We start from the raw sequence: 25,034 nt of genomic DNA on the forward strand, positions 1-25,034 counted from the left end.
ATTGCCTGTTGGCTGCACTGCAGTTAGGGTAACCATCACATGACAGCTAGAGAGATGTCTGCAGTTGGTGCTTTGGTCATTTAGGCACTAGATTTCACTTAAAATGTTACCAATTTATCAATCTTGTTCTTCTAATTGGTTTTTTGTCATTTTGGTGTTAAATAACGTATTAGAATGTACTCTATTGTTCTAAATTGGTTTGAGATTTTTATTGTGTTGTTTTTCACTTTATTACTATTAATTGCTGCATAAATATTTTACAATTTGCCTCTAAATTAAGCCAGATTGCTTTTGTGCCAATCAAGCTAGGAATAAGCACAGGTTCATTTGGTGACGTTTTGTGGTTCACGCTGCAAGAGATTGTGGCTGTTGCTTGACCAGGACTCACGCCCCAGTCAACCACCAACCCAATTTCTCACAAATGGGGTATTCCATCAAGGTGGCTGGGGGGGTGAAGCTGTACCCGGCCACACTTGCACTTCAACGGGCTTGGCTCTAGCGCACATAAGGGAAGCTTTTGTCACCCCAGACGTCTTGGAGCCTGGACAGGGGAAGGGAACTTTCCAGAGCCAGATGTGGGAGTAGGACATGGTGTTCCCCACACATAAAGACAGGCACTAGGGATTTATAATTTTTTTTGTTTAATTTTGAGAGTTTTATATAGCGCAAATTTGACTCAAATTGGGTATCAGAACGCTTTACATAGCACCAGTTGCATTACATGAGGACACATTAATTTTTTGTTAGGCACAGGAAGATTAAGTGATTTGCCCAGAATCACAGGATGTTCAGTGTCATTGCCGAGACTCAAACCCAGTTCCCCAGATTCAAGGTCGACCGCCCTAGCTATTAGGCCAACTCCTCTCCCAATAGGGATAAATATTGGACTTCCTTAGCCACTCTTCAGTAAACTTCAGGACTTGTGGACATTACTGTTGTTTGAGGACTTGCTTCCTTTCTGAGAAAACTGGTCCTGCTCCCTGTATCACTAGCTAACCTGAGTCACTCCGAGGGTCAGTTGGCTGTCCTCCTGTGAAACAGTGACGCGATGAGCCCCAGAGACCTCCCTGCAAATGCTGTGCTAACCTCGTGTACCACACATGCTTGGGCCAGAAACTGGCCATGGCTGAGCACTGTTAACCTTTTTTTGGATTGAGTTCCTAATCCCCAAGAGGTGCCTCCCCAGGTCCTGAACCCTTGGCTGTCATCAGTTGAGCTCCTCCTAAGACAAGAGGTAAAATCCTAAAGTTTTGGGCTCTTTGTGACTGATAGCAGGCCCATTTATACAGATACCCTGCTGTCCATGATGGCTTCCAACATGAAGCTCTGGTGAACCTAACTCATTATGCTACAGCAACCTGCAGTGTCGACAGGCAATGCAAGATCTGCAATTCTCAGTACAGCAACGATAGCCCATGGTGACCATAATGCAAATCCCATTGATGGCTGTCTGTGATGCCCAACCGCATCCTCATGCTACAACGATGCTACAACGATGAATGTCCGCAGTCTCAGGCCAGCTGTACTTGCTACAAAAATTACCATCCGAGACACTCACGATGCTCCTTGTGGTATTCTCCACCATGAACATAACTTTTTGCACCAGACTTTTAGAAGGTAGCATTTTTACCCGTAAAAGCCTCAACAGTAGGGAAATGTTAAACATTCTGAAAGTATATGATACTGAGCTCTTTCTAACATATGGTAACCTAATATGCCTAGTTGCTCAAGGTGCTGAGAGTCCTCCGTCTTTGATGTGGTGATTGGTCAAGAAGTAAAAAATGTATAGGATGGGTGTACGACATTTAACAGACACTCTCTTTCCATATGAAAAGCATTGGAACAAGCTGGGGCGATTATATTCAAATAGATCAACTTGTTTCATTATCATGTATTCAAGGGCATCAGAACAGGAGGACAAACTCAAGAGGAAAGTCTCCAGGCAGTATCTGCCATGCACACCAGGCCAACAGCATGTCTTGAGACAGTACATAAATGATAAACTTTTCAAACACTCACCCCCAGTCACAGATCTGAGTTTAATCCATCATGATTTTGCTTGCCACGTAGCCCTAGTTTGGACTCAGCCATATGCAAATCCGCCTTGACCATCCTCCCTATGGGAACAGTCCAGTTCGAACTGCCAGGCCAGGCCACTCTGGACCGTAAATAAGCATCCTGGGATCAGTTTTGGGGTAACACCCCATATCAGCCAGGCTAGCTTCAATCCAGTGGTGCAGCGAGCAATGGACCCACATCTGGACATACCCTTAGCCACTTAGGGGGTGGCATATTGAGCAAATGAATGATGGATTAAACATTGGCTGGGGGTGAGTGGTTCAAAAGAATCAGCACTCTGACAACAATCTTGTTGAGTTTGCTATGTTCTCCCTAAGTGGCAAATGGTATGTCCAGTCCCTTGTTCACTGTGCCACTGGATTCAAGCTAGCTCGGCTGATGAGGGGCGATACCCCAAAACCGGTCCCAGGATGCTTGTTTCCGGTGCAGGGAGGAGCTGGCCTGGCAGATCAGGCTGGACTGTTCCCTATAGGAGTAAGGTCAAGACTGATTTGATTAAGGCTGGTTCAAATAAGGTGGCATAGTGAGTAAAAGAACAATGGATTAAACCTAGATCTCTTGACTGGAAAAGTTTCAGCATTCCGTCCATCTAGACATGTTAAGTTTTCAATTGTTGGCGATCCTGAATGACATATCGGAATGCCAGAAGAAGGTTTCGTTAAGAAGGATAGTGACCGACACTGTTGAAGGAGATATCAACAAAGACCTTGCAATCATCACTGTAAGCCAGGCTGACCTTCTGGTTTTGTTTGGGTGGTGGTCTTGTGACTGTTCACTATGAACATCCAAACAAGAAAAAACCATAACAATAGCAGCAGAACCTGTGCACAGCCTCTTGAAGTCCGGCATTAGCACTGGCTATGATTACCAGACCTGGTGTCTGCACCTTCACAACACACAAGCCTCAGCAACATCAGCTGGTACTTGACAGAGACAATGAGATTCTACCTTGGAGAGCAGTGAATAGGGTCACACCAACCAGGGTGGTACTGCCCAGCCAGATACTGCAGGTCTAACCTGCACTACAGCAACAACCCAAAGTACACAATTGTACTGTGCAAGATTGTAGTACCAATAAAGGGGGGATAACCATTGCTTTTGGCAACTAAGTAATTGCAATGCTTCAGAAGGGGTCAACCAGGCCAACAGGAGAACTCACCAAAAAATACCCACTAACTTCTCCCTGTAGGGCTAACGTCACACTTAAACAGAATTGCCACTTGTCATCTCTCCTTGATGAGTGGTCATAATCCAAACCCCCCCAAACCACAGAAATTAATGCCGGAAATATTTGTCTCTTTAGTGACAGTCTGACATGTATATGAATGGGTCTTCCTCAACATTGAAAAATAAAATTCTTCTGTTTTATACACCCAAAGCTGTGATAAAAAAGTTTACATCGCCAAGGGTGACATTTTATTTTTCAGTGATATACAGCGCTCTATGCTTGCTAAAATTAGCCTAAACAAAGTGAACATTAAGTGGGCTAATGGCTTTGTCTGTTTTACCTTTTAATCCGTGCCGGGGGGGTACAACTCTGCCCCCTAGAGACTGACCACCATGGGAGATACAGCCCTGGAAAGAGGACAATATTCACTTACTAGCACTGTCACCCTAGTGTCGCACCTCAGATTGGCACTAGCTAGACAAATACTTTGAACACTCGCTTTTATAGTTAATGCCAATATCAAATTTTGTCTCACTATATCAGAAATAGTGGCTTTAGAAAATCACTATTTTGTGCCTAAATGCCTCTGGTAGCCTTTTCAGAGTTAATCTACATCTGTCACCTGGCAGCCTGCTTGTCACCTCAAGGAGTTGTTAATTTTTCACAAGAAAGAGAACGAAGGGGCTTTGGGTGGGCAGATGTGTGACCTCTTTCTGACAGAATGTCCTGGGTGAGCTGCCCACTAACTGCACAAGCTTCAAAGGGGAATCCATTCTCACTGGCAGATGTAACTCACACCTGACCTGCCTTTTCTATAGTCTATTGATAGTCGGAGTGGTACCAATCCCAGTGAGGGGAAAAACAGTTTCCGAGTGGATTTTCAGGGGCAGTTTCTCATTACCTAGAAACACCTCAGGGCTGTGCTCAGAACTCTACCCAGCTCATTGTGTGCCATGTTAGATTTTGTCAGAGCAGTGCACCATGGGATTGTTTAGGGCCAAACCCCAAGGAAGTAATCTTAATGTATGTAGGGCTGCACCAGGGAATTTTTCCTCTTTGATCAGAGAGTCCTCCCAACCCACAAATTAGTGCCAGGCATACATATGGCACCCCTGAATACTGTTTTCAGAGAACATCTAAACCTGTGGAAGACAGACAAACTGCACCTGTTACGGAACCTGTAGAGAGAAATCCCAAGGGCTGGACCTGTTCCCACTTGTACCTATGACGGAGAAGTGGACTCCAAGAGTCAATTGGCTGACCTCCTGTTAAGCTAAAGGTCCACAAAAAGCTGAAAGAAGCTTCCTGTTTCCAACATCCCAACTGACCAGTTGAAATTAGATTTGCCCTGGATCCTACTGATGGCTTTTTAGCGAGTAAGTTATAACCCCCAAGTGGTGCCAAATGCTTCTGGATCCTTGGTGGTTGTTAGAGTGTACTGCTCTGACGTTAAAACATGAAACCCTGGACACTTATTAATAATAATAATAATAATAATAATAATAATAATAATAATACAGACACATAAAGCGAAACAGCTACCTCAAACAGAGGTGTCCCGGCATTAGAGCAGAAAGTAGTGCAACACTGGACAGCTCAAACGTCAGGCCCTGGGGCTCCTAGTCTGCCCTAAAGAGCCAGGTTTAACCCTTTTCCTGAAGAGGGTCTATGTCTCTATGGTGTGGAAGTTACTCAGCAGGGAGTTCCACAGATTTGCTGCCCCGAGCGTGAGCGTAAAGGATCTTCCCCCATTCGAGTCTTCCTAAAATGGGGAATGCACATTAGGTTTAGGGAATTTGACCTCAAGGATCTAGACTGCTTATATCCACATAGTCTGTGTTTTAGGGATATGTGCCATGCAAGGCTCGGAATGCCAGCGTCAAGGCCTTAAATTTAATTATTTTTTCCACTGGGAAATGCCAACAGAACTTTCTCTCCAGAGAACAGCAGAGACAGGGATGGATGGCATGGACACCACAGGCAATCTCAAATCGTGTAGAATCGCCAGTCATATTCAAATTTCTACTTTCCCCACCTACAAGGATCTCACTTTCCAGAGTCCTAACATCACGTGGCTCACCTGAGTTGATTCCCAACAGCATCTGACCACTGATGAGACCTTCCTGGGTACAAATTTCAAAATGTTCCTGCTCTGAGCTTTCCCACAGTTGATGACATCTGCAGCATGTTTTCTACCGGAGTCATGGCTCCTAACATGGACCCCTGCTTTTCCAGGCTGACCTCCTCAAGCCCTTTTTTTGATCTAGCCTACAATTAGAACCATCAACAACCCAGCAATGAGAATTTTCTCCAGAAAATCTTCTAAGTCAGAGGGTAAACTTTTCACTGGGACAAACCTCATCCTGTATCTGACTGGCAGTAGTTCATGTTCGGCCTGAGCATTTGACTTGGGCCTAATTTAGCATGAGCAGATAAAACCTTTTCGAGATTTGTGCTTTTAGAAGCTATTTTGACGTAATACGTCAAAAAATAATATCTTCGGCTCCCTACTTCTGATTTTTGTGGCATTGGTGTCTATTTGTTCATTAAATTGTTCTTTATTTTTATAAATTAGAGTGGGGTAATTATTGTGGTATCATTTCTACTTTTTAGCTGTTTTGGTATTGAAAAATGCTTTCAACTTTTCTCCTACGTTAAGTTTGTCTGCGCTACAGACTTGAGCTCTGGTTTAAATTATTGAGACCTATCTGGATCTGGTGTGGTATAGAATTGTGACATTGATCCCGATTTATATCGCAGTGGTATGTATACTCTGTAGGAACGGCAACAGAGATGCATACTGCAAAGAGTTTTGTCCGCCCGCCAAATTCATATTCGGGCAGGACCTAGGCATAATCACAGTGGAGTAATTAATGCAACAAAACTTTAGGGAAAACTTGAAACGGGCTTTTAGTGTATTTGAGCTTGGGTGTAATTAAAGCACGAACCACTGATTTAGAGATCTCAACATTAAAAAATACAAGCCAGTACCTGCCAGCGCTTGGGGCCGAAAGGACAGCATGTTGTTGAACTTTGAATCCAGATTTCTAGCAGTGAATGCAGGAGAAGGAGGAGCTGGTGGAGATTCATGCCACCAATTGGAAACTGAAAAGTTGTAAAGTTCTCTCTATGGCCATAAAGGAGAATCTTTGTTTTATTAGAGTTACATTTAAGCAGATTATTATGCATCCACATTGGTGACTTTTGTTAGAGTCATTTTAAGAGAAGTGGCTAAACTGTTAACAGATCAGCCCATCAAGAAAATCAACTGGGTGTCATTAGCATAAAAGATTACTTTTTTTCCAAAAGGTTGAATCAATGTTGTAAGGGGAGACATATAAACATTGAACAGAGTGGGACTTAGGGAGGACCCCTAGGAGATACCACAATTGAGCCATGCGTTACCTGAAAAACAGTGAGCTACACCGGCTGTCTATCAGACAGAAAAGACTGAAACTAAACTCCTTGCCACAGATGATGCCTAACTTAGACAGGCATAGAAGAAGTCAGGGATGTGATACCGTGTCGAAAGCATAGGACAGATTGAGAAAAATGTAAAGTACATTATGGTCTTGAGTATGTCTAGAAGGAAGCAATAGATCTGCTATTAATGTGTTGTGATCACTTTCTATTCTTCTAACAATTGTCACATCAGCAGCCAACCACTAGGTCTCCAGATTGATGAGTAAATAGGCAATTAAACTCTCTTGATTACAAAGGTTCATCCAAATTGATAAGGGCACATTTGTGGTTATTAGAGCACTTTTTCATCAAGTTTGTAATTGCCATAGGTATAAATATGTGTGTGGAAAATAGCCAAAGCAGCCTTTTCTTTTACATCACTTTGTCTACCATCAATACATAGGGTTTATTGTTGAGATCTCTGCACACAAATATGACATGTAGACTTGCCTTTTTATGGGAGTCTGCATATAACCAGGAGTCTGAGCCAGGCGATGTTATTGCTTATTAGAAGGTCAGAAGGTTGAGAAACTCTTTTAAGTTTCCAGGTGGTAAAGAGATATTCAGAAGTTTCTGGCTCGCCAGACTCAAGGCCAAAGACGAGATCGAAACAAAACTTTAAACCTGAGGCCACAAAGGTAGGAGTAGAGTCCGGTGCCAAAAGGAAACGTGGGGGCGCACCCTTAAAAAACAAGAAAGTGAAGATCCCCAAAAGGAACAGACCCTTGAACACCCCAGTCACAAGCCTGCAGACTATTCAACTGGCTACCGTTGCAACGAACTTTAGGGATGTGGACCCTGCAGAGTTAGGAATTGCATTTTGGGTGAAATTGGAACTTATTTTTACAAAAACTTGTCTTCCCCTCTATGACAGACTCACTCTGATTGAAGACAGGCTTTTGCACTTAGAGTCACGGTTCGATTACGTCCAGGCACGGGTAGACTCTCATGCTATGGGGGGTGACGGTACTGGTGATGGGATGCATAAAAATGAAGACGGAGAAGACAATTCTAACTCTAATAACCTGCCCATTAATAATAACTTACCTGCTGCATCTCTCATGGTATTAAACCATTATCCCCCTTCTAATGCCATTCCGTTAATACTAAGGGAAAGCAATGTAGACAACAACCATGTTCTATCTGGAAGGGGCGTGTCAGGGGGTGTGGTTGAACAATCTCTAGCTAGCAGAAATAGTCCTGTGGACGGGCGCGTAAAAGCCCTACCCCGCATTGATCTTCCCCCAGAGTCATTACCGTACGTGGTGGTGCTTGTAGGGGTTCCAGTCTTAAGCCAGGGGAAAACTGAGGGATACGCCAAACTCAAAAACAAATGTATACATTGGCTCAATCTTAACAGGCCTCTCCCCTTACAGGTTTCTGCTGAAATACTCTTTGCAAGACGAGTCGATTGGATAGGGACACGACAAAAAACCATTCTGGGAGACTGTGTAATAATTCATTTTAGGAATATTTGTGCTGTGGACTACATTTGTAAAGTTCGGCCTGAAACACGTATTAAACCTCTACATCTATCTTATTTTTACCCTGCTCCTCTGTTGGGCCCTAAATGAAATAGAGGCGGGCTGTCTTGGGGGGCTCAGAACATGCTGCCTAACAGAGATCCTGAGGGGGCATCAAATTGGCACGGCTCATACCCAACATGGGCCCCGACTACCTCAACAGCCGACTCTCGTTCTACACCCCCACCCGCCAGCTTCGCTCCACCAGCCTCGCACTCGCCATCGTCCCACGAATATGCAGAACCACCTCCGGAGGAAGATCTTTTTCCTACCTGGCAGCGAAGACCTGGAACTCCCTGCTCACTCTCCTACGACTGACCCTTGACCATCTCATCTTCAGGAAGCACCTCAAGACCTGGCTCTTCGAGCAGTAGCAGCACAAGCGCCTTGCCCCCTAGCGCCTTGAGACCCTCACAGGTGAGTAGCGCGCTTTATAAATCCTCTGATTGATTGATTGATTTACCCCGTTACTTTCATTGTTTCCCCAAAGCAATAGGTTTAGCACTTTAGACCAAGTGGATTGACGCCCTGAGAGTCAGCGATCCGCACCCTTCGCATCCAGCGATCCAGGCCCCCAAGCAGTGAGAGCGGGGAGTAATGTTGACGTCAATACTCTGAACACCCCAATTATTATCCAACAGGAGGGGGGGTGGCAATTAGGGAAAATGTGGGGCAGATTAAGAGGAAGGACAACGCGACTGTAGACAGTGGTCCTCATTCCCCTGAATCACAGGTGGAGGTAGGTGACGCTACAGTTGAGTTGTTGATTGTAGGGGGCAAAGAAAGAACGCAAGAGACCGTGAGGCCACTGTGTCTTAGCGGGGGAGAAACTGCTGAAGCATTACATGTTCGGGAAATAGCCCAGTGAGAGAATTAGGTCCAACAGGTACCAGGGCAATAGATGGTAGTATTAAAATCCTGTCCTGGAACCTGGCAGGGATAAGAAATAAACTAGCCGTTCCCAAGTGGGGTCCTTTTATCGAAAAAAACACGATATCTGCATGTATGCAGGAGACGTGGGCTTTGGAAGAGACTGTAATGGCCGGTTTTGCCACTTTCAATATCTTAGCCACAACTCGGGGAAGGGGCAGACCTTCGGGAGGCCTAACCATATTGGTGGGTACGCATCTGGGTGCTAAAGTAGCCCATATTCCAACTGATTCACCCGATGTCCAATGTGTTCTTTTAACGCTCTTAGATTCCACTCGGATTGCCTTGCTTAACATCTATTCCAGGCCTATGAAGAGAGGGCAGGAATCTTGCACTATCAACACGCTAAGGCAGTTCATCCTAACTCTTGATCCAACTGTAGCCCTAATAGTTGGCGGTGACTTTAATTGCCAATTTGAACCTCTTAGCAGCTTAGATATGGGAGGATTAGCTGATGAGGATCAGTATTGGTGCATCCCAGACCCGCAGATACCATCTGTCAGAGCATGGACCCCGTTGGCTCTTCAAATTAAATCGTTCTCCCTTACTGCATCCTTGCGGGCGTGCAATGGGAGGGTAGAAGCAGATAGACCAGGCTCATCAACTTTCAATAGACTAGGGCATAACTCTATTATCGATTATATAATGGTCGAGCTCAGACATTGGGATAAGATCCTGGATTTTAGGGTATATACGAGGAAAGACAGTGACCATAATGCCCTGGTCCTGACATTGAAACCTGAGAGTTTTGGGTTGTCTAACCCCGCCCCTGAGTCTAATGCTGCTCAACAGCCTCTCCTCCTAACTAATAACAGGCAGAGAGTTAAATTGTGCCACTTGCAGGGCTCTCCAACTAAACTTGCCAGAATATATCAGCTGGCACTACCACAGCTGGTAGAAATGGGAGAGTTGGGAGAAAAGGATTCCCAGGGAGATTCTCAGATCAGGATCTTAGAAACGCATAAGCAATTGGTCGCTAAACTGTCTGATGTGTTTCATCCTCATGGTAGCAAGAAACTAAGCCCAGTTCTAACCCATCTCTGGTACGATGTATTCTGTCGGAAAGCAAAAAAAGATGTGCTAACCACAATAAAAGAAAAGGATAAAACCGACATTAAACAATGTCGGATTAAGTATAAGCAGGTTATCAACAGGGAAAAGAAAGACTGGGAGATGAATAGATGGGAAGAACTAAGATCAGCACTCTCACGTAAGGATTCCAAGTCATTTTGGGCCATTGTTAGCTTTGGGGCGCGTGAGAGTAGATTAGCACCCGTATCTAACATAGCACCGGCGGTCTGGGAAGCCCATTTTGGAGCATTTTATGCTAATCCCACAGAGGAGGCCGTGTTGGCCGTCACCCCCGGACCCCTCTATGAGTATCGACTGGAGGGGCCGGTGGATGCTGTGCTCTGTGAGGCTGAAGATACTCCCTTGCTCTCGACCCCAGGACCCCTCCATGAGTATCGACGTGGGGGGCCTTTGGATATTGCGCTGGGTAGGATTGTAGTGGCCTCCTTGCTCGCTTCCCCAGGAGCCCTCCATGAGTATCGACTCGATGGGCTCTTGGACATCACGCTTGCGGAGGTTGAAGCTGCAATAGCTAAGCTTCCACCTAACAAGGCGCCTGGCTTAGACAAGTTGCCTGGGGATTTATTTCGGTCTCAACCAAAAATGTGGGCACCATATTTGGTAGTTTTATTTAATGCAATACTGAAGGGGATGGACCTGCCAGAAACTTGGCTTGGAGCAGAGATAGTCCCTGTCCATGAAAAAGGCTGTCCCCTAACTCCGTCTAAATATAGGGCCATCAGTTTGATAGACACTATGCAAAAACTGATGGGCAGGATTATTTTAGACAGAATTCAGGGCTGGATAGAGGAAAATGAGATCTTGCGTACTCTTCAGGCTGGGTTTAGGACGGGATTTACTTCCCTTGACCAATTATTAAGGCTCCAGGTATTATTTTGGAAAACAGTGAGAGTGGAGGGTGGCAGCCTCTACCTCATGTTTGTTGACCTGCGGGCCGCTTTTGATTTAGTGCCCAGGGGAAAGTTGTGGAGAGTATTACCGGATTTGGGTCTACCCACTTACTTATTGGACGTCTTGAATAAACTCCACATGAATAATTATGCCCAAGTTAGGTGTGGGAGACATGGTGATCTGTTGGCTCGTTTCCCCATGAAGAAGGGGGTGCACCAGGGATGTGTCCTGGCCCCAACTTTGTTTTGTCTCTATATAAACGGCCTAGTTGACCACCTGCTTAGAGTTAAGGACAACAATACCCCAAGGCTAGCGTCCGGTCGGGTGCCCGCTTTGATGTTTGCGGACGACACTCTGTTGTTGTCCAAAACATCAACGGGCATCCAACACATCCTAAACGGTTTTGCAGCATTTTGCACAATGCGTGGGCTAGAGATAAACTTAGATAAGACTAAGTTTATGATTTTTAATCCCCCTAAACAGACCCGTCCAAACCCGCTTTTGAATGGTACTCCTCTGGAAAGAGTTAGGACCTTTGAGTACCTAGGTATTACTTTATCGGAAAATTACGATTGGGGTTTTCAGATAGCAAAGGCGGCCCTTAGGCTATCCCAAGTGGTAGGTGGAATTGGTAAAGTGCAGAGAACTTCAGACTTCAAGCCAGCGGCCCTGGTCGTTGAAATCTACAGACTTCAGGCCAGAATGGCTTGTATGTAAGGGGCAGAATTATGGGGACACCAACGAATACCCAAACTCACGAAGATTGAGCACACCTTCATGAGGAATCTATTGGATTGCCAGTTAGTACACCACTCATTCCTCTATGTATGGACCTGGGGCTAGATCCTATAGAGGAGGTAGTAGCGGCACGCCCGATGCTGTACTGGAAGAGACTATGGTCAGTGCCGGAACTGGCGTCTTACAAAGAAGAATTCATAGAGGTGTGGGATTCTTTAAAAACAAAGAATATTCCGTGGCTCCTACATATCAGGGCACTTAGTAATCGTATTGGCTTGCCTGAGCTGTGGGATAATCCCGAAGTAAGCTGCCTGGGATAACCAAGGTAGACCTGTTATACCATCTTAGGTACTATAACTCATTATCCTTACAGAGGTGTACTACCGTAGGAAAATTGTTGATAGAGTTCCTCCAAGCGAAAACCGAAACTAAAAAGGAGGAGTTTTTGGACGCAATTTATCCCCCACTTGGGAGGAAACTCTATATGCAGTTTAGGATCGGTAGTCTCCCACTCAGGGCATTTACCTGTAAATGGGCTATTACAGCGAATGCTGGGTGCCCGGCATGCGATTATAACCGAGAGGATGTATCTCACGTTTTTTTTTTTTGCCCTGCATATCAGTTCACAAGGAAATGTTGGTTGAACCCACTGCCAAAGCTTGTAGAGTCCTAAGGTATGACACCCACCCCCCTATTGTTTTTGCTGTCTCACGGTTCCTATTTGCCATGTAGTTTTTTTATGATAATTAATTTCTATTTCTATATTCTACTCTGTTTATCTTGATAACTATTAAGTTTTAATCTATTCTTAGGCGTCAATTTTATTGGACATGTTATTTATTGTTTTATCTATCTTGCGCTTGTATGTATGTATTTTATTTGTACTTTTATGGTCTGTGATGACCGAAATAAAGTTATCAATGATGATGATGATATTCAATATGTCACGATCTTCAGCCCCTGAATGTAATTATTTACCTATAGCATGACTGAGTGGAGTTTGATCAAGACCAAGATAATTAGGCCTCCTATTAGTCTGCCTTGGCCTTCTTATATTGCTCTAATGCTATGCCTAGTGAAAACAGCCAACTCGATTTCTCTTGGTAACAACAGATATTGTATGATTTAATGAAAGAGACTCAGCCTTTGCCCTCATTTTATATTTATTTTCAGTCCTGAAATAGTCCAGCTTAATATTGTACCTCTGTAAGGTCTGACAGCCTTAAAGTGGTCTTCCCCCAAACATTTTGCCTTCTCTCCACATGTTTTGCTGTAACCAGTGCTTGTGCACTCTCTCCTGTTAACATGGTAAATTTGGATTACACCCATTTGGCATATTTAATGTACTTGTAAGTCACTTGTAAAGTGGTACTATAGGTACTAAGGGCCTCTAACTGAAATCCTATGAGTGGGCCTGCAGCACTTATTGTGCCAGGCTCTACAGTAGCGATTCTGAAAAGGGGGTGGCTCTACAGTAGACCTTTTAAACATATCACAGGCCTGCAAATTTGCATTCATTTGACAATTTTAAACTGCCAGTTTGACCTGGCAAAATAAACATTTTGCCAGACCTAAATCTTGTTTTCTAATACATATTAGTCACCCCTAGAGGAGGCCCTAAACATTCCATAGTTCAGTGTGCAGTGTATTTAAAAAAGTTGAATATATACTTTTAAGTTTTACATGGTAGTGACAAATGGCTAAATTAATTTGTTTACTACAAGGCATATCTCTCCCATAGGAAACATTAGGTTACCTCATAATTTGTAATACGTGATAACCTTTGGAACCTTTGTTTCGTCAAATGGGGGTTGAGAAAAACGGGGGCCCTAAAATAATTTTTCCCTATGCAATGCCTATAGGGATTTTTCCATTTTTAGACACGGCTTCAGGCCTAAATGCTGTGACCAATTTACACCACATTTGGCAGAAAGCTAGGTCTTGATCCAGACAGAGCTCTTTTTGTAATTTGGTGTAAATCTGGTCAGTATTTTGGAGTTATTAAAGAAATAAAACTTTGTATATCTAGGGATGCAGATCCTTCGTGGGTCCATGGGATTCAGTTATACATTACTTTACGTTAAAAAAAACATGCAAATTCACTGAAAAACCAAAGGTTATAGGGACGTTATAGTTTGATTCATGTTTTACCCAGACAAAATCATAGAAATTCGTCAGTTATAGTAACACCTATAGTTATACTTATCTGGAGAAAATATAACTCGTGCCATTTACTAACTTTGTTCCACTAATTTTAGTTTCTTAACAAACTATAAAAATAACTTTACTGATAGCCACTAATTGACATAACCCCTGGTGATGAAGAGCTTCAGCCTGAAGTGTCTGGGCCTAACTTCACTGCAACATCATCAGGGGGAAGCTTAACCTAGGGGTCTATGCTTTTACTAGGCAGATGATGTCACAGGCCTCAGGCTGGGAGATCATCAGCCAGGCAAATTTGGTTGCAGTTATCCTGAGATGTATTGTCTGTACATGTGCACCAGCACATTTCAAATCATTAGAACAAAAGTCTACGGGCCCGATGTAGTTCGCCAAATACTGGTCGGTAACGGCTGATTTCGGCCGTTAACGACCGGTATTTGGTGACTGAGATGTAGGGGGCCTTAAATTTACCGATTCGGTATATTTACAGAATCGGTATATTTACCGATTCTGTAAATTACCGAATCGGTAAATTTACCGAATCTCAAGTTTGTGATGTAGGTGGCACTGAAAACAGTGCCACCGGCCCTTAAGAACACGTTATTTACCATGACATACTATGTCATGGTAAGTAACGGATTCCTGTGTACATGCACATCTGTGCATGTACACCCGTGCCATATGGCACACATACATGTCTTAAGGGGATGTATGTGTGCCACATGACACACAAGCCAGAATCAGGGGTGCACAGGGTGTCAAAGTGACACCTTGTTCCTCTTGCAAATTCGGTAAATTTACAGAATCGGTATTTACCGCTTCGGTAATTGACATTGATTCCTATGGGCCTCAAGGCCCATAGGAATCAATAGCAATTACAGAATCGGTAAATACTGATTCATTAATTACCGAATCATACCGATTCGGTAATTAATTTGGTAAAATTACCTACATCCCGATTGCCAGTTCTTAAATACAGAATCGGTACGATTCGGTATTTAAGAATCGGTAATCTGGGATTACCTACATCGGGCCCTAAGCGAGGCTGGGGTTAGTGCATCCATCATCCCGTGGTCGTGCATCGACTTTTTTTTTTTAAAGGCGCAGAAAAAATCAAATTATTTGGAAATTGGGAGGGTAGAAAAAGTAGGGGGTGGGGCCCCATGGTTTATTCCTGGACATGGAGAAAGCAGGTTGTGATCCCTTTTGAGCCTTTACGAAACAAAAGTAATTACATTTTTGAGCCACTTATTTTGCACCTATATTGACACCATTATTTCTGGGGAAATAATCAGTAGTACATTGTTAAATCAGTTCTTACCAGGTATTGGTCTGCTACCTCCCTTTTGGCGTCTTCCACTACTACCTAAAAATAAATATATGATTTTTAGGATTTCTTTTTTGAAACAGATCACTTATCAACATATCTTTATCAGCCTTGAGAAAAATGAAAGAAACCCATATTAAATATGACACTGGTAATAGTGAGTCAATTAATCTTTAATTGGCAAAAAACACAAAATATATCAATGCAATTGCGGTTTCAATCAATTGTTATTGTTATTTCACACCTTCATAGCATAACATTGTTCATTTTAGTATTCGCAAAAGGAAGACCGAGAGCAACATCATAGGCGTGACTTAATTCAATAACAATGAACAACATACAACCCTCCACACAACTTGCCCCCACCCACCCCGTACCATTCACTTATCACTTAGCTATGTCCTGATTGGGCCTGTGTGATTCCTTGTGCGCCATCATCCTGTCCGACCTGTGTTGTATCGGTGAGTCTCATTATCCGTAGATATCGTGGGCATGTCAGCTCTCGAAACTCTTGGGAGAGTAATGCTAAGAAAAGGTTGTACAATGGTACAATGCAGGCAATTACTTTTCATGCCTTTGCCATGCATTTTTTTATCGTGCTTATTTTTACTGCGAATATGCATTTAAAATGCATGCCAATACCATGCAGTGTTTTCGAAATTGAAAAACGCTGTATTACCTTAAATGTGTAACATTGGCGTGCGTTGTAAATGCATATTCGCGGTAAAAATATTCATGCTAAAAATGCGTGGTAAAGGCACACCGAGGTAAAAACCTTGTGGTAAAGGCTGTTTTCCCTATGAAAGTGCCCCAAGTAATGCCAAACATATCGCCCCGCCCGGTGAGTGTTAAAGTGAGTTTTTCCATCTAGCAGACACCCCACAACCTGTGCAACCACCCCAACGTACCCCACATTGAAAGTATGGTCTGATGAGCTGCCCTCAACACTATCCCTATTTGTCGTCCTCATCTGGACAATAGGGGAGAGGTTAAGGGGTTGGGAAGGCCCAGCAGTGTATACGACGGGAACCTAGGGAGCTGCATATAAAGGTGGGTGTCGATATCGTTTAGGACCGAGTCCCAGAATGATGTTATTTTGGTGCATTCCCAAAGAATGTGGGTAAGAGTGCCCCTCACCCCACATTGCCACCAGCATTCGTCACTGCGGGCCGGTTTACCCCGATTGAGCCGTACTGGGGTGAGATACCTATAAGAAGGGTGTCTCTTTTCCTGCTATGTTGGCTGTCGTAGAGCGAGCCCTGTGATAGATGTCTGCCCACTCCTTCTGTGACATCTGTCGCCCCAATTGTGATTCTCAATGGCATTGGGCAGGGCTTTTGTCTGCTGTTTGCGTGGGGCACAGACGGACATATAATTCTGAAAGGAGGTGTTTATTGGAGTGTTTACTTACTAGCCTCTTCTCATAGGGGTCGATTTCCTCTCTGCTCCATGTCTCATTGTGGGGAGTAGTAACCAGTGTCAGATCTGACAGTATCTAAAACGTTCATCTTCCTAGATAGAGTAGTCCCTTTTAAGGACATCAAAAGGTATAGGGCCTTTCAAGTCGAAAAAAATTACCCGCCGCCTTGCAGATGGCCCCCCTCCATTTGCACAAGGACGGTCCCATCCCTGGAGCAAAGGCCAGATTGCCAGCGACTGGTGATCGAAGTGATGGGTAGGTGGTGAGTTGCCCTTTGCATGTATAGCCATCCCACACCTTCAAAAGGGAGCTAATGATTGGGGAAATGTAGAGATTGGGCGCCCGAAGTGGCAGAAATGGGACTTTCTCTAATGCGGTCCCGGCTGGGGCCCTGTCCATGATGAGCCGGTGTTCTCTTACTCTGTCCTGGACCAATCAATGAGATATCACAGCTGTGCCGTCTAGAAGTATCTGAGAAGGCAAGGCAGCCCTAGTCCGCCCTCCGCCACAGAGAGCTAGGAACGTTCCCTACTCATCCTGGGTCTCCTGACCGCCCATTCAAAGTGGTGAAAGGCCGTCTGCATGATCAATATTATTCCTGTTGGGGGAGTGACAGGCAGGGCCTGAAAGAGGAAGATTATTCTTGGCAGGGTAGTCATTTTTAGGGACACAATGCTGCCCAACAGAGAAAGTGGATAATGTCTCTGTCGCTCTGGTCAGCACAAATCCTCTCTGCCATTTCTCGATAGTTGACCTCATTTGTGCATTCTAGGGTAGAGCAGAGTTGGATACCTAAGGAAGGAATAGACTCTGACGCCCGTCTTACCGCACACGTGCGTTGCAGGTTCTCTATTGCTTCTTGGGGGACCGAGATATTTAGGGCTTGAGACTTATGCACATTCATGCGGAACCCAGAGGCCGCTCTGAATTCCCCTACCTCTCTCAGGAAGAGAGGAAGGCTCTTTTGGGGGTCGTCTAACATGACCATTATATCATTGGCATACAGACAGTTCCGGTGTTCCTCCCCTCCAAAGTGGATTCCTTTGATGCTAGGGTGATCTCTCACCTGTTGTGCAAAAGGTTCTAAGTATAAAGCAAAAAAGAGATGGGAGAGGGGGCAGCCCTGTTGGGTGCCCCATCATATTGGAATGTATTGGGAGCTGTGCCCATTTACTCTCATTTCTGCTGTCGGGGGCCTATACCACTCAGGACCCATGCTTTAAAACGTTCCCCAAATCTGAAGTTTGCTAGTGTTGTGCTCAGAAATGGCCAGTGGACGGGGTCCAGCGCTTTCTCAGCATCGACCATGAGGAGCATTCTAGCCCCCTCCCTGCGGTGGGCCTTATCGATGATATGTAGTAAGTGCTTTGTATTATCCGCACATTGTCTCTGAGGCACAAACCTAGCCTGGTCTGGGCCTATCAACCTGGCAGCTAGTATGTCAGTGAATAATTTGACGTCTGTGTTGAGGAGAGATATTGGATGGTAGTTAACACACAAACTCTTGTCCTTTCTGGGTTTAGGAATGACAACTATTGCCGCTACTTGCATATAGGGTGAGATGTGGGACATGCTTCCGATATCATTGAAGCAGCGAGTGAGAATTGGGGCCAACTCTGGAAAGAAGAATTTGTAACACCCAGAGGAAAAGCCATTCGGGCCTGGGTATTTCAGGACTTTCTGTCTAGAAATAACAGAGATGACCTCCTCAATGAGAATTGGGTCTTCTCTGCTTGGTGCAAATATTGAGAGGGAGCGTTGGGAGGGGAGCCTGATCTGTGTATAGGGACGCATAGTATTCCCTGAACTCTGCTGCTATCTGGGAGTCTTCTTTTATCTCCTTTCTGTTTCTGATAGGAGCACGTCCACCTTAGCAGACTGTCTCTGGGCTCGGACTTGGTCACCAAAAGCCTCCTACATTTATTTCCATTGACATAAATGGAATGCTTTAACCTGTGCAGTTAGTACTCTGCCCTATCTAGATCTAGACTCTCCAACTGTTTCCGCGTAGTCTCCAGTTGACGCCATATTCTGGGGGCCCCAGTGTGGTGTTGCATATGCTCTAGACATTTTCTTGGAGATCCACCCTCTTTAGTTTTCGTTGACAATGTTCAGCCACTGAGATTACTATAAATTCCCCTCTGACGACCCATAAGGTAGCTGTCGATATGTCGGAGGTGTCATTGACCTGGATGTAGTCTCATATTACCTTCTGAAACTGCGCTACCACCATCAGTTTTTGCAAAAGAGTTTACCCCGAGTCTCCATTGTTTCCTCCCATCCCTCTGTGTAGGATTTTGTATTTCTATTGTTAAAGCTGAGTTGTCTGAAAGGGATCTGGGTTCAATCTCCATTGATCACGTGAGTTGTTGTATGTCATGAGTTCCTAAAAAATTATCCAGGCCGGCATAGTTTCTGTGAGCGCGTGAGAAAAATGTGAAGTCTTGGGTTTGGGGATTTGAGGCCCTCCACATGTCGATCAGTCCTACCTCCCTCAGCCATTCTCCCCACTCCTCTGACAGCGCTCCCAACCCTCCCTCTCTGACGCAGGAACAGTTCAGTAAGTTATTAAAGACTACATTGCCGTCACGGCAAGCGCTGATTGAACGCAAGGTGATTTCTGGCCCTTCACATTTCTCCCCACTTTCAAGGACCTTGGTATTTCTGGGTTGTGACCGGGCTAGTTGTTCCCGCTGCACATCCTACTTAAACCAATGCCAGAACGGACATGGGCAGTGGGTGCACCGCCGGCGGGCCGAAGGCGCACCAAAGGCCAGCCCGTCTGCGCCCGTCCGTGCCTGGCCCGGGCCTAGGGCCAGAACCCCTGCAGCTATTGGTGGTTAATCAACACGCATAAGATAAACGAGCAATGAGTTAGAGAGGCTCATGGTTAAACCCTGTTGTTCACGTTTGGACTTGCAGACAGAGACTAAGCAGTGTGAGCTTTGCAAGTTGCCGCTCAGCCATACAAAAATGAATGAGCTAAAACCCCAGTGTATCCCCTCAGGTAAGAAGGCCACTAAGGTCATTAAGGTGGTGTTACTTAATACACGATCATTAGTGAAACATAACATAGAGGAGTCACACAAATTTGACTTGGCCTTTATAACTGAGACTTGGGCAGATGGGACCTTAGACTTGGACATCGCCCTAGCACTACCGGTAGGATATTCTGTCATTCGAGCAGACAGAACATTGAAGAGGGGAGGTGGGCTAGCGATTATTTTCAGAGAAGAGCTACAAGTAAGAGGGTCTGCAGCAGGTAGTTCCCACAATTGCAAATTTTTATCCTTTCAGATCTCACTCAATAATAACTATACGTTAATAGGTACATTGCTTTATAGACCACCAAGGGCAAGGATTCCTTTGCTGGATATACTAAGCCCTATTTTAGAATTTGGATTACCCCGATTTCACGATTCTAGGGGATTTCAATTATCACCTAGAAAAACTAGCAGACAATAACACTGCATCACTGATGATATAATGACCGGTCTCGCCGTAGATCAGATTGTCAAACAGGATACACACGTAGCCGGGCATAAGCTGGATGGGATTTTTTCCTTTAATACCTACCTCAAAATCGATGAAATAATACCCGTCCCTTGGTCAGACCACACAGCTATCTTGTTCACTATAAATGTTGATCTGGGGCAGCGAACTCATACAAACCAGCATAGGCTAGTCACCTATCAGGATTTGGCCAATATTAATGCCTCTATGCTACAGGAATTTCTAGCCAGGACTAAACCGGAATTAGTTGCCAGACAGCAATGTGGCTGTGGATAAGCTATGCTCGTGGATCAAGTCAGCAGTCAATATTGCATCCCCCACGAAAAGCTTTATCTCCAGAAGGAAAAATCAGTCAGAACCATTGTTCTTGAAAAACCTAGGGCACAAAAACAAACGTGTAGAAGGTCAGAAAGGAAATGGAGAGTTAACTATGACCATGATATGAAAAGGGAATAATTATCAACAAGAGAGAGAGGGAAAAGGATAAAGGAGCACTCTAGGTCCCTCAAATAAGGTAGATTAAACAACAAAAGAGTGTGCCTTCTTGTGGGAAGAGCAGGCGTGAATAACCTTCTAAATTCTTTAGAAAGCCCTCACTCACCAATCTAGCTGGTGACATGCTTCATCATCGTGCCCCACCAGGAGAGGCTGAGTGCCTCCCCGGTGTGCTTCAACGCCAAAATTACTGGAGCACAGTGTTACGACGTTAGTATTCCAGTACCATGATAACGTGACCCACAGCTTTACATTTGATCACATTAGGGCCTAACTTTGTTTCTCTGATAATGATCCTCACTTTCCCTAGTGCACTATGTGCCACGGACTCCCTCTCTCTATCCATATTCTGAGATATGATTCTCACAAGAAGACACACTCTTTTGTTGTTTAACTACCATGAAAAGGGAATATGCATGAACACTGGCTGAATACAAAAAACTGCTTATAGGGGAAAAAAGCCATTATTTTACAACAAAAATAAGCAAGGCCAAGAACTCTTGCAGGGAGCCTTTCGCTACAGTTAAAAAAATTATCGAATCTCCCTGTTGTAAAACAGATGGAAAGTAGTACAGAACTTTGTAATACACTTGGACAGTTCTTTGTAGATAAAGCACTCCAAGCAAGGCATGGATATCTGAATCCCCAAAACTGGGTTTTGTTTCTCACTTCCTTCAGTAGAACACATCAGCCAGGTGGTGAAGAATATTAGGGCCGGGGACCCAACGGACCCTTATCCACCTAAGGTGACGCACATATTTCCAGAAATGCTAAGTGAACAATTAACTCTTGTGTTCACAGAGATAATTCAGTCAGGCCACTTTCCAGATGCTTGGAAAACAGCCTCTGTGCTCCCACTTTAAAAAAAGCTCAGTTGGATCCAAAAAAACAGCAGTTACAGTCAAATATCAAAAATTCCATTCCCAACCAAAGTTTTTGAAAAATTGCTTAATAAACAACGAACAGAATTCATAGCATCTAAAAACTTTTTGGACCAATCACAATATGGGTTCAAGGAGGAGCATGGAACAGAAACTGCATTGGTTATGGCAGCAGAGGGACTCAGGAGTATTCTAGATGCGGGAGGAAAGGCCGCCCTGATTTGATTGGATCTTTCGGCGGCCTTGGACACTGTGAATCACAAGATACTTTACGCTCGCTCAGCAGAATTGGGGGTTCAAGATTCTGCACTCACGTTGATGGCATCTTTTTTAATGGACAGATCCTTTTCGGTCAAACTGGGAGAATTTACATTTAAATCCTCCTCCCTGAGCCCCACGCTTTTTAATGTTTATGTTGCTCCCCTGTCAACGATTAACAGGCAGTATGGGTTTCTGCCAGTATCATATGCTGATGATACCCAAATAGTGGTGTCAGTTTCAAGCAATGTGGAGGAAACAGCTGAGTGCTTTAATGACTGTTTGACGCAGGTTGATCAATGGATGCAGCTAAACTGCTTGAAGCTGAACGGTGATAAAACCGAAGTTATGTTATTGGGATCAGACGCAGACTTTTGGTCTTCTAAATAGTGGCCGGCAAGTTTGGGCGACTGTCCAAAACCAGTGAGCAAACTTAAATACCTGCGAGTCATATTTGACGATAAATTTACTTTTAACGGCCAGATAAACAAATTCTCTTCGACCATCTGGTATATTTTAAAAATGATTAGAAGAGTATGCCCATTTATTCCCGTTGATTCACGTAAAACGTTGGTTACGGCATTGGCCCTGTCCAGACTTGATTATGGCAACACCCTGTATGCAGGGATTCAAGTCCAACATTTATCAAAACTCCAGGGTCTGCAGAATGTGGCTGCAAGGTTAGTGCTGGAGAGTCCTAAATCTGAGCCAGTTGCACACAGACTGAGGGACCTCCACTGGTTACCAATGGAAAAAAGGATAATGCTTAATTCACTCTGCCTGGCTTATAAGGCCTTGCATGGTTCAGGACCACAGTTCCTGAGAACACACCTGAAATGGTATGTGCCGGCTAGAAGTTTGAGATCAGCCCACACAAAACTTCTGCATGTTCATAAGTTTAAGCAGGTGAGGTGGGGAGGGAGAAGCTTTTTGTTGCAGACAGCCAAAAACTGGAACCTCCTCCCTATCACGATAAAAAGTAGTACTTCGCTTTTGTATTTCAGAAAAGCCGTAAAAATTTTGCTTTTCACCTGTTAAGTCAGCACACCACCCTTTCAGTAATCCTCTGCTCATCGGACCTAGCGCCAAGATGCCTTCGGGCAATCGCGCGCTTTATACATTTATAAATTAATCAATCAAATCAATCAATCAATTGAAGTCTCCTCTAATTAAGACTAAACGGTCCTGGGATGTAAGAGTCTCCCCTATAGATGTTCGGTGAAATTGCTCTTGCCCTTCATTAGGTGAGTATAGAGATCCCAAAGTAATGTTTTGTGTCCACAGCTGTATTTGGTACACCAGAAGTGGACTTTTGAGTTTAACAAGTTTGGTACCAATTGTACCCTGGAATCTGCTCAGAAAGAGTTTTGCCACTCATGCTCCCTTACGCCCTGTGAAATAGAAACACTGTTGTGGAAATGCCCTACATTTGAGCCGGTGAGAGTCCCTCACAAGAAGTTTGTTGTAACTAGACTTATCTCCTTTTAGGTTGCTCATTCTTCCATCAAGCTCCTGGTGGGACTTAATACTTATCTTATTGAAACCAACTAATAAACATCTTACTTGGATTAATTACCTGGCTACCATCTACTTTATATCATCATTTACCCACAACAAAGTTGAGTCTCCTAAAGGAGACATATGTCGGCCCCAGTATTCTCGAGATAAGATAAGACGGCCTTCCTTTTGAATGAGTTGTTTAGTCCCTTCACATTAAGAGATATTACCTTTAAGGAATCACCTAATGATGGAATATGGTCGTGCTAACTTACTGCGCTTCTCCCGGTTATCTTGCTGGTCGGTATAGTGAACCTCAATATGGGTGGTATCCTCACTACGCAGGGACAGGTGTGAGTTGGCTTTAGCAACTTCTAAGACTATCGCCCTTCGTGTTAGTGTGAATTGGTACTGAACCAACATAAACTTTTAAACAAACAAGGAAAGAAAAACCTTTACAAGAGTCTCTGAAAGCGGTTGGGTAAGAGAATCGATTCCCACCACTCCCGGAGTAGGACAAATGGTGAGGTCCATAGTGCCCGAGATCCTTTCACATTAGGGGTCTCTCCCCTCCGCTAACTCTGCTAACTCGTGTCGTGCATCTTCACTTCTTATGATTTAGATTCAGTCTCCTTGTTCGAGTGGTCTTGTGATGAGACCCGAACCAGGTTCTCCAGAACTGCCTTTCTTTCCACAGCTATTGTGGCTGAGTCAGGCTTGGTGAACCCTTTACCCTGGGATCTCCTCCTCTACTTCTTGTGCCCGCCAGACCAGGATCCTCTGCTTGAGATGTTCCCAGCGGGACTTTCAGGAGGGTCTAATGGGAGAAGATAATATGCTTCTTTGAGGGAGCGAATTTGGTGGGTTTACCCTTCCTAGCCAAAAATCAATCGGAAAGTGTAACCCCATGCATATGAGGTATGGTGTTCCAAGTCACTGGATGAAATGTCCTCCTTTTCTGCAAAGTAATCGCTGAGAGATCCTGAAAAAGTGGCTGCCCCCGAAATTGAACCTGGTTAGTGTCTCTTGCCTTTCGGAGGATGTGCTCCTTCAGGGGAAAGCTCGGGAGACATGCTAGCATGTCAGGCGGGGCAGATGTGTAGCTCTGGGTGGGCCAACCCAGTGTACTCTGTCTAGTTTAATATTAGAGGCTTCTGTATCCCCCAGGATCTGCATGAAGAGTTCAGACACATATTCCTCTACATCTCCCACCTCTGCAGCCATTGGAGCATTCCGGATACGAATGTTGTTGCGTCTTAATCTGCTTTCAAGATCTTCCACATTTGATTGCAGGCCTATCTGATGTTTCGTACGGAGTTTGAGTTCTTGTCTAAGCTGCTCCAGTTCTTCATCGCTGGTGATCTTGTGGTTCTCTAGGGCGTCTCCCATTTCAGACAGTTCTTACCATATCCCTTGCAGATTGTGTGCCAGGTCATTCTTGATCGATTTAAGATCTTCTCTCAGAGATGAGAACAAGGCGTCCATATAAGACTTGGTGACCAGTGCATTCCTCCTTCGTCATCGATCTGAAGCGATGAGCCTCTGATGGATCCAAGGATGTCCATCGAAAGTGGGAATAGGCTGCTTAATGGGCATG

The 25,034-nt window shown here is 44.4% G+C and overlaps 1 protein-coding gene across 1 annotated transcript in view; it reads right to left on the reverse strand.

Moving 5' to 3' along the window:
- The window catches only part of LOC147660704 (inter-alpha-trypsin inhibitor heavy chain H1-like), a 120,913-nt gene extending 96,087 nt beyond the window's left edge, over positions 1 to 24,826 (reverse strand). Inside the window, exons 1-3 of the mRNA XM_086951525.1 lie at positions 24,566 to 24,826; positions 23,713 to 23,863; positions 15,368 to 15,412 (exon numbers count right to left, since the gene is read on the reverse strand). Of these exons, the coding sequence (XP_086807651.1) occupies positions 15,368 to 15,412; positions 23,713 to 23,863; positions 24,566 to 24,826 (457 nt within the window). The remainder of the gene's footprint in view (positions 1 to 15,367; positions 15,413 to 23,712; positions 23,864 to 24,565) is intronic.
- Between the last annotated feature and the right edge of the window lie 208 nt (positions 24,827 to 25,034).

The sequence above is a fragment of the Lissotriton vulgaris genome, unplaced genomic scaffold, assembly GCF_964263255.1.
Source record: "Lissotriton vulgaris unplaced genomic scaffold, aLisVul1.2 SCAFFOLD_1187, whole genome shotgun sequence".
NCBI lineage: Eukaryota > Metazoa > Chordata > Amphibia > Caudata > Salamandridae > Lissotriton > Lissotriton vulgaris.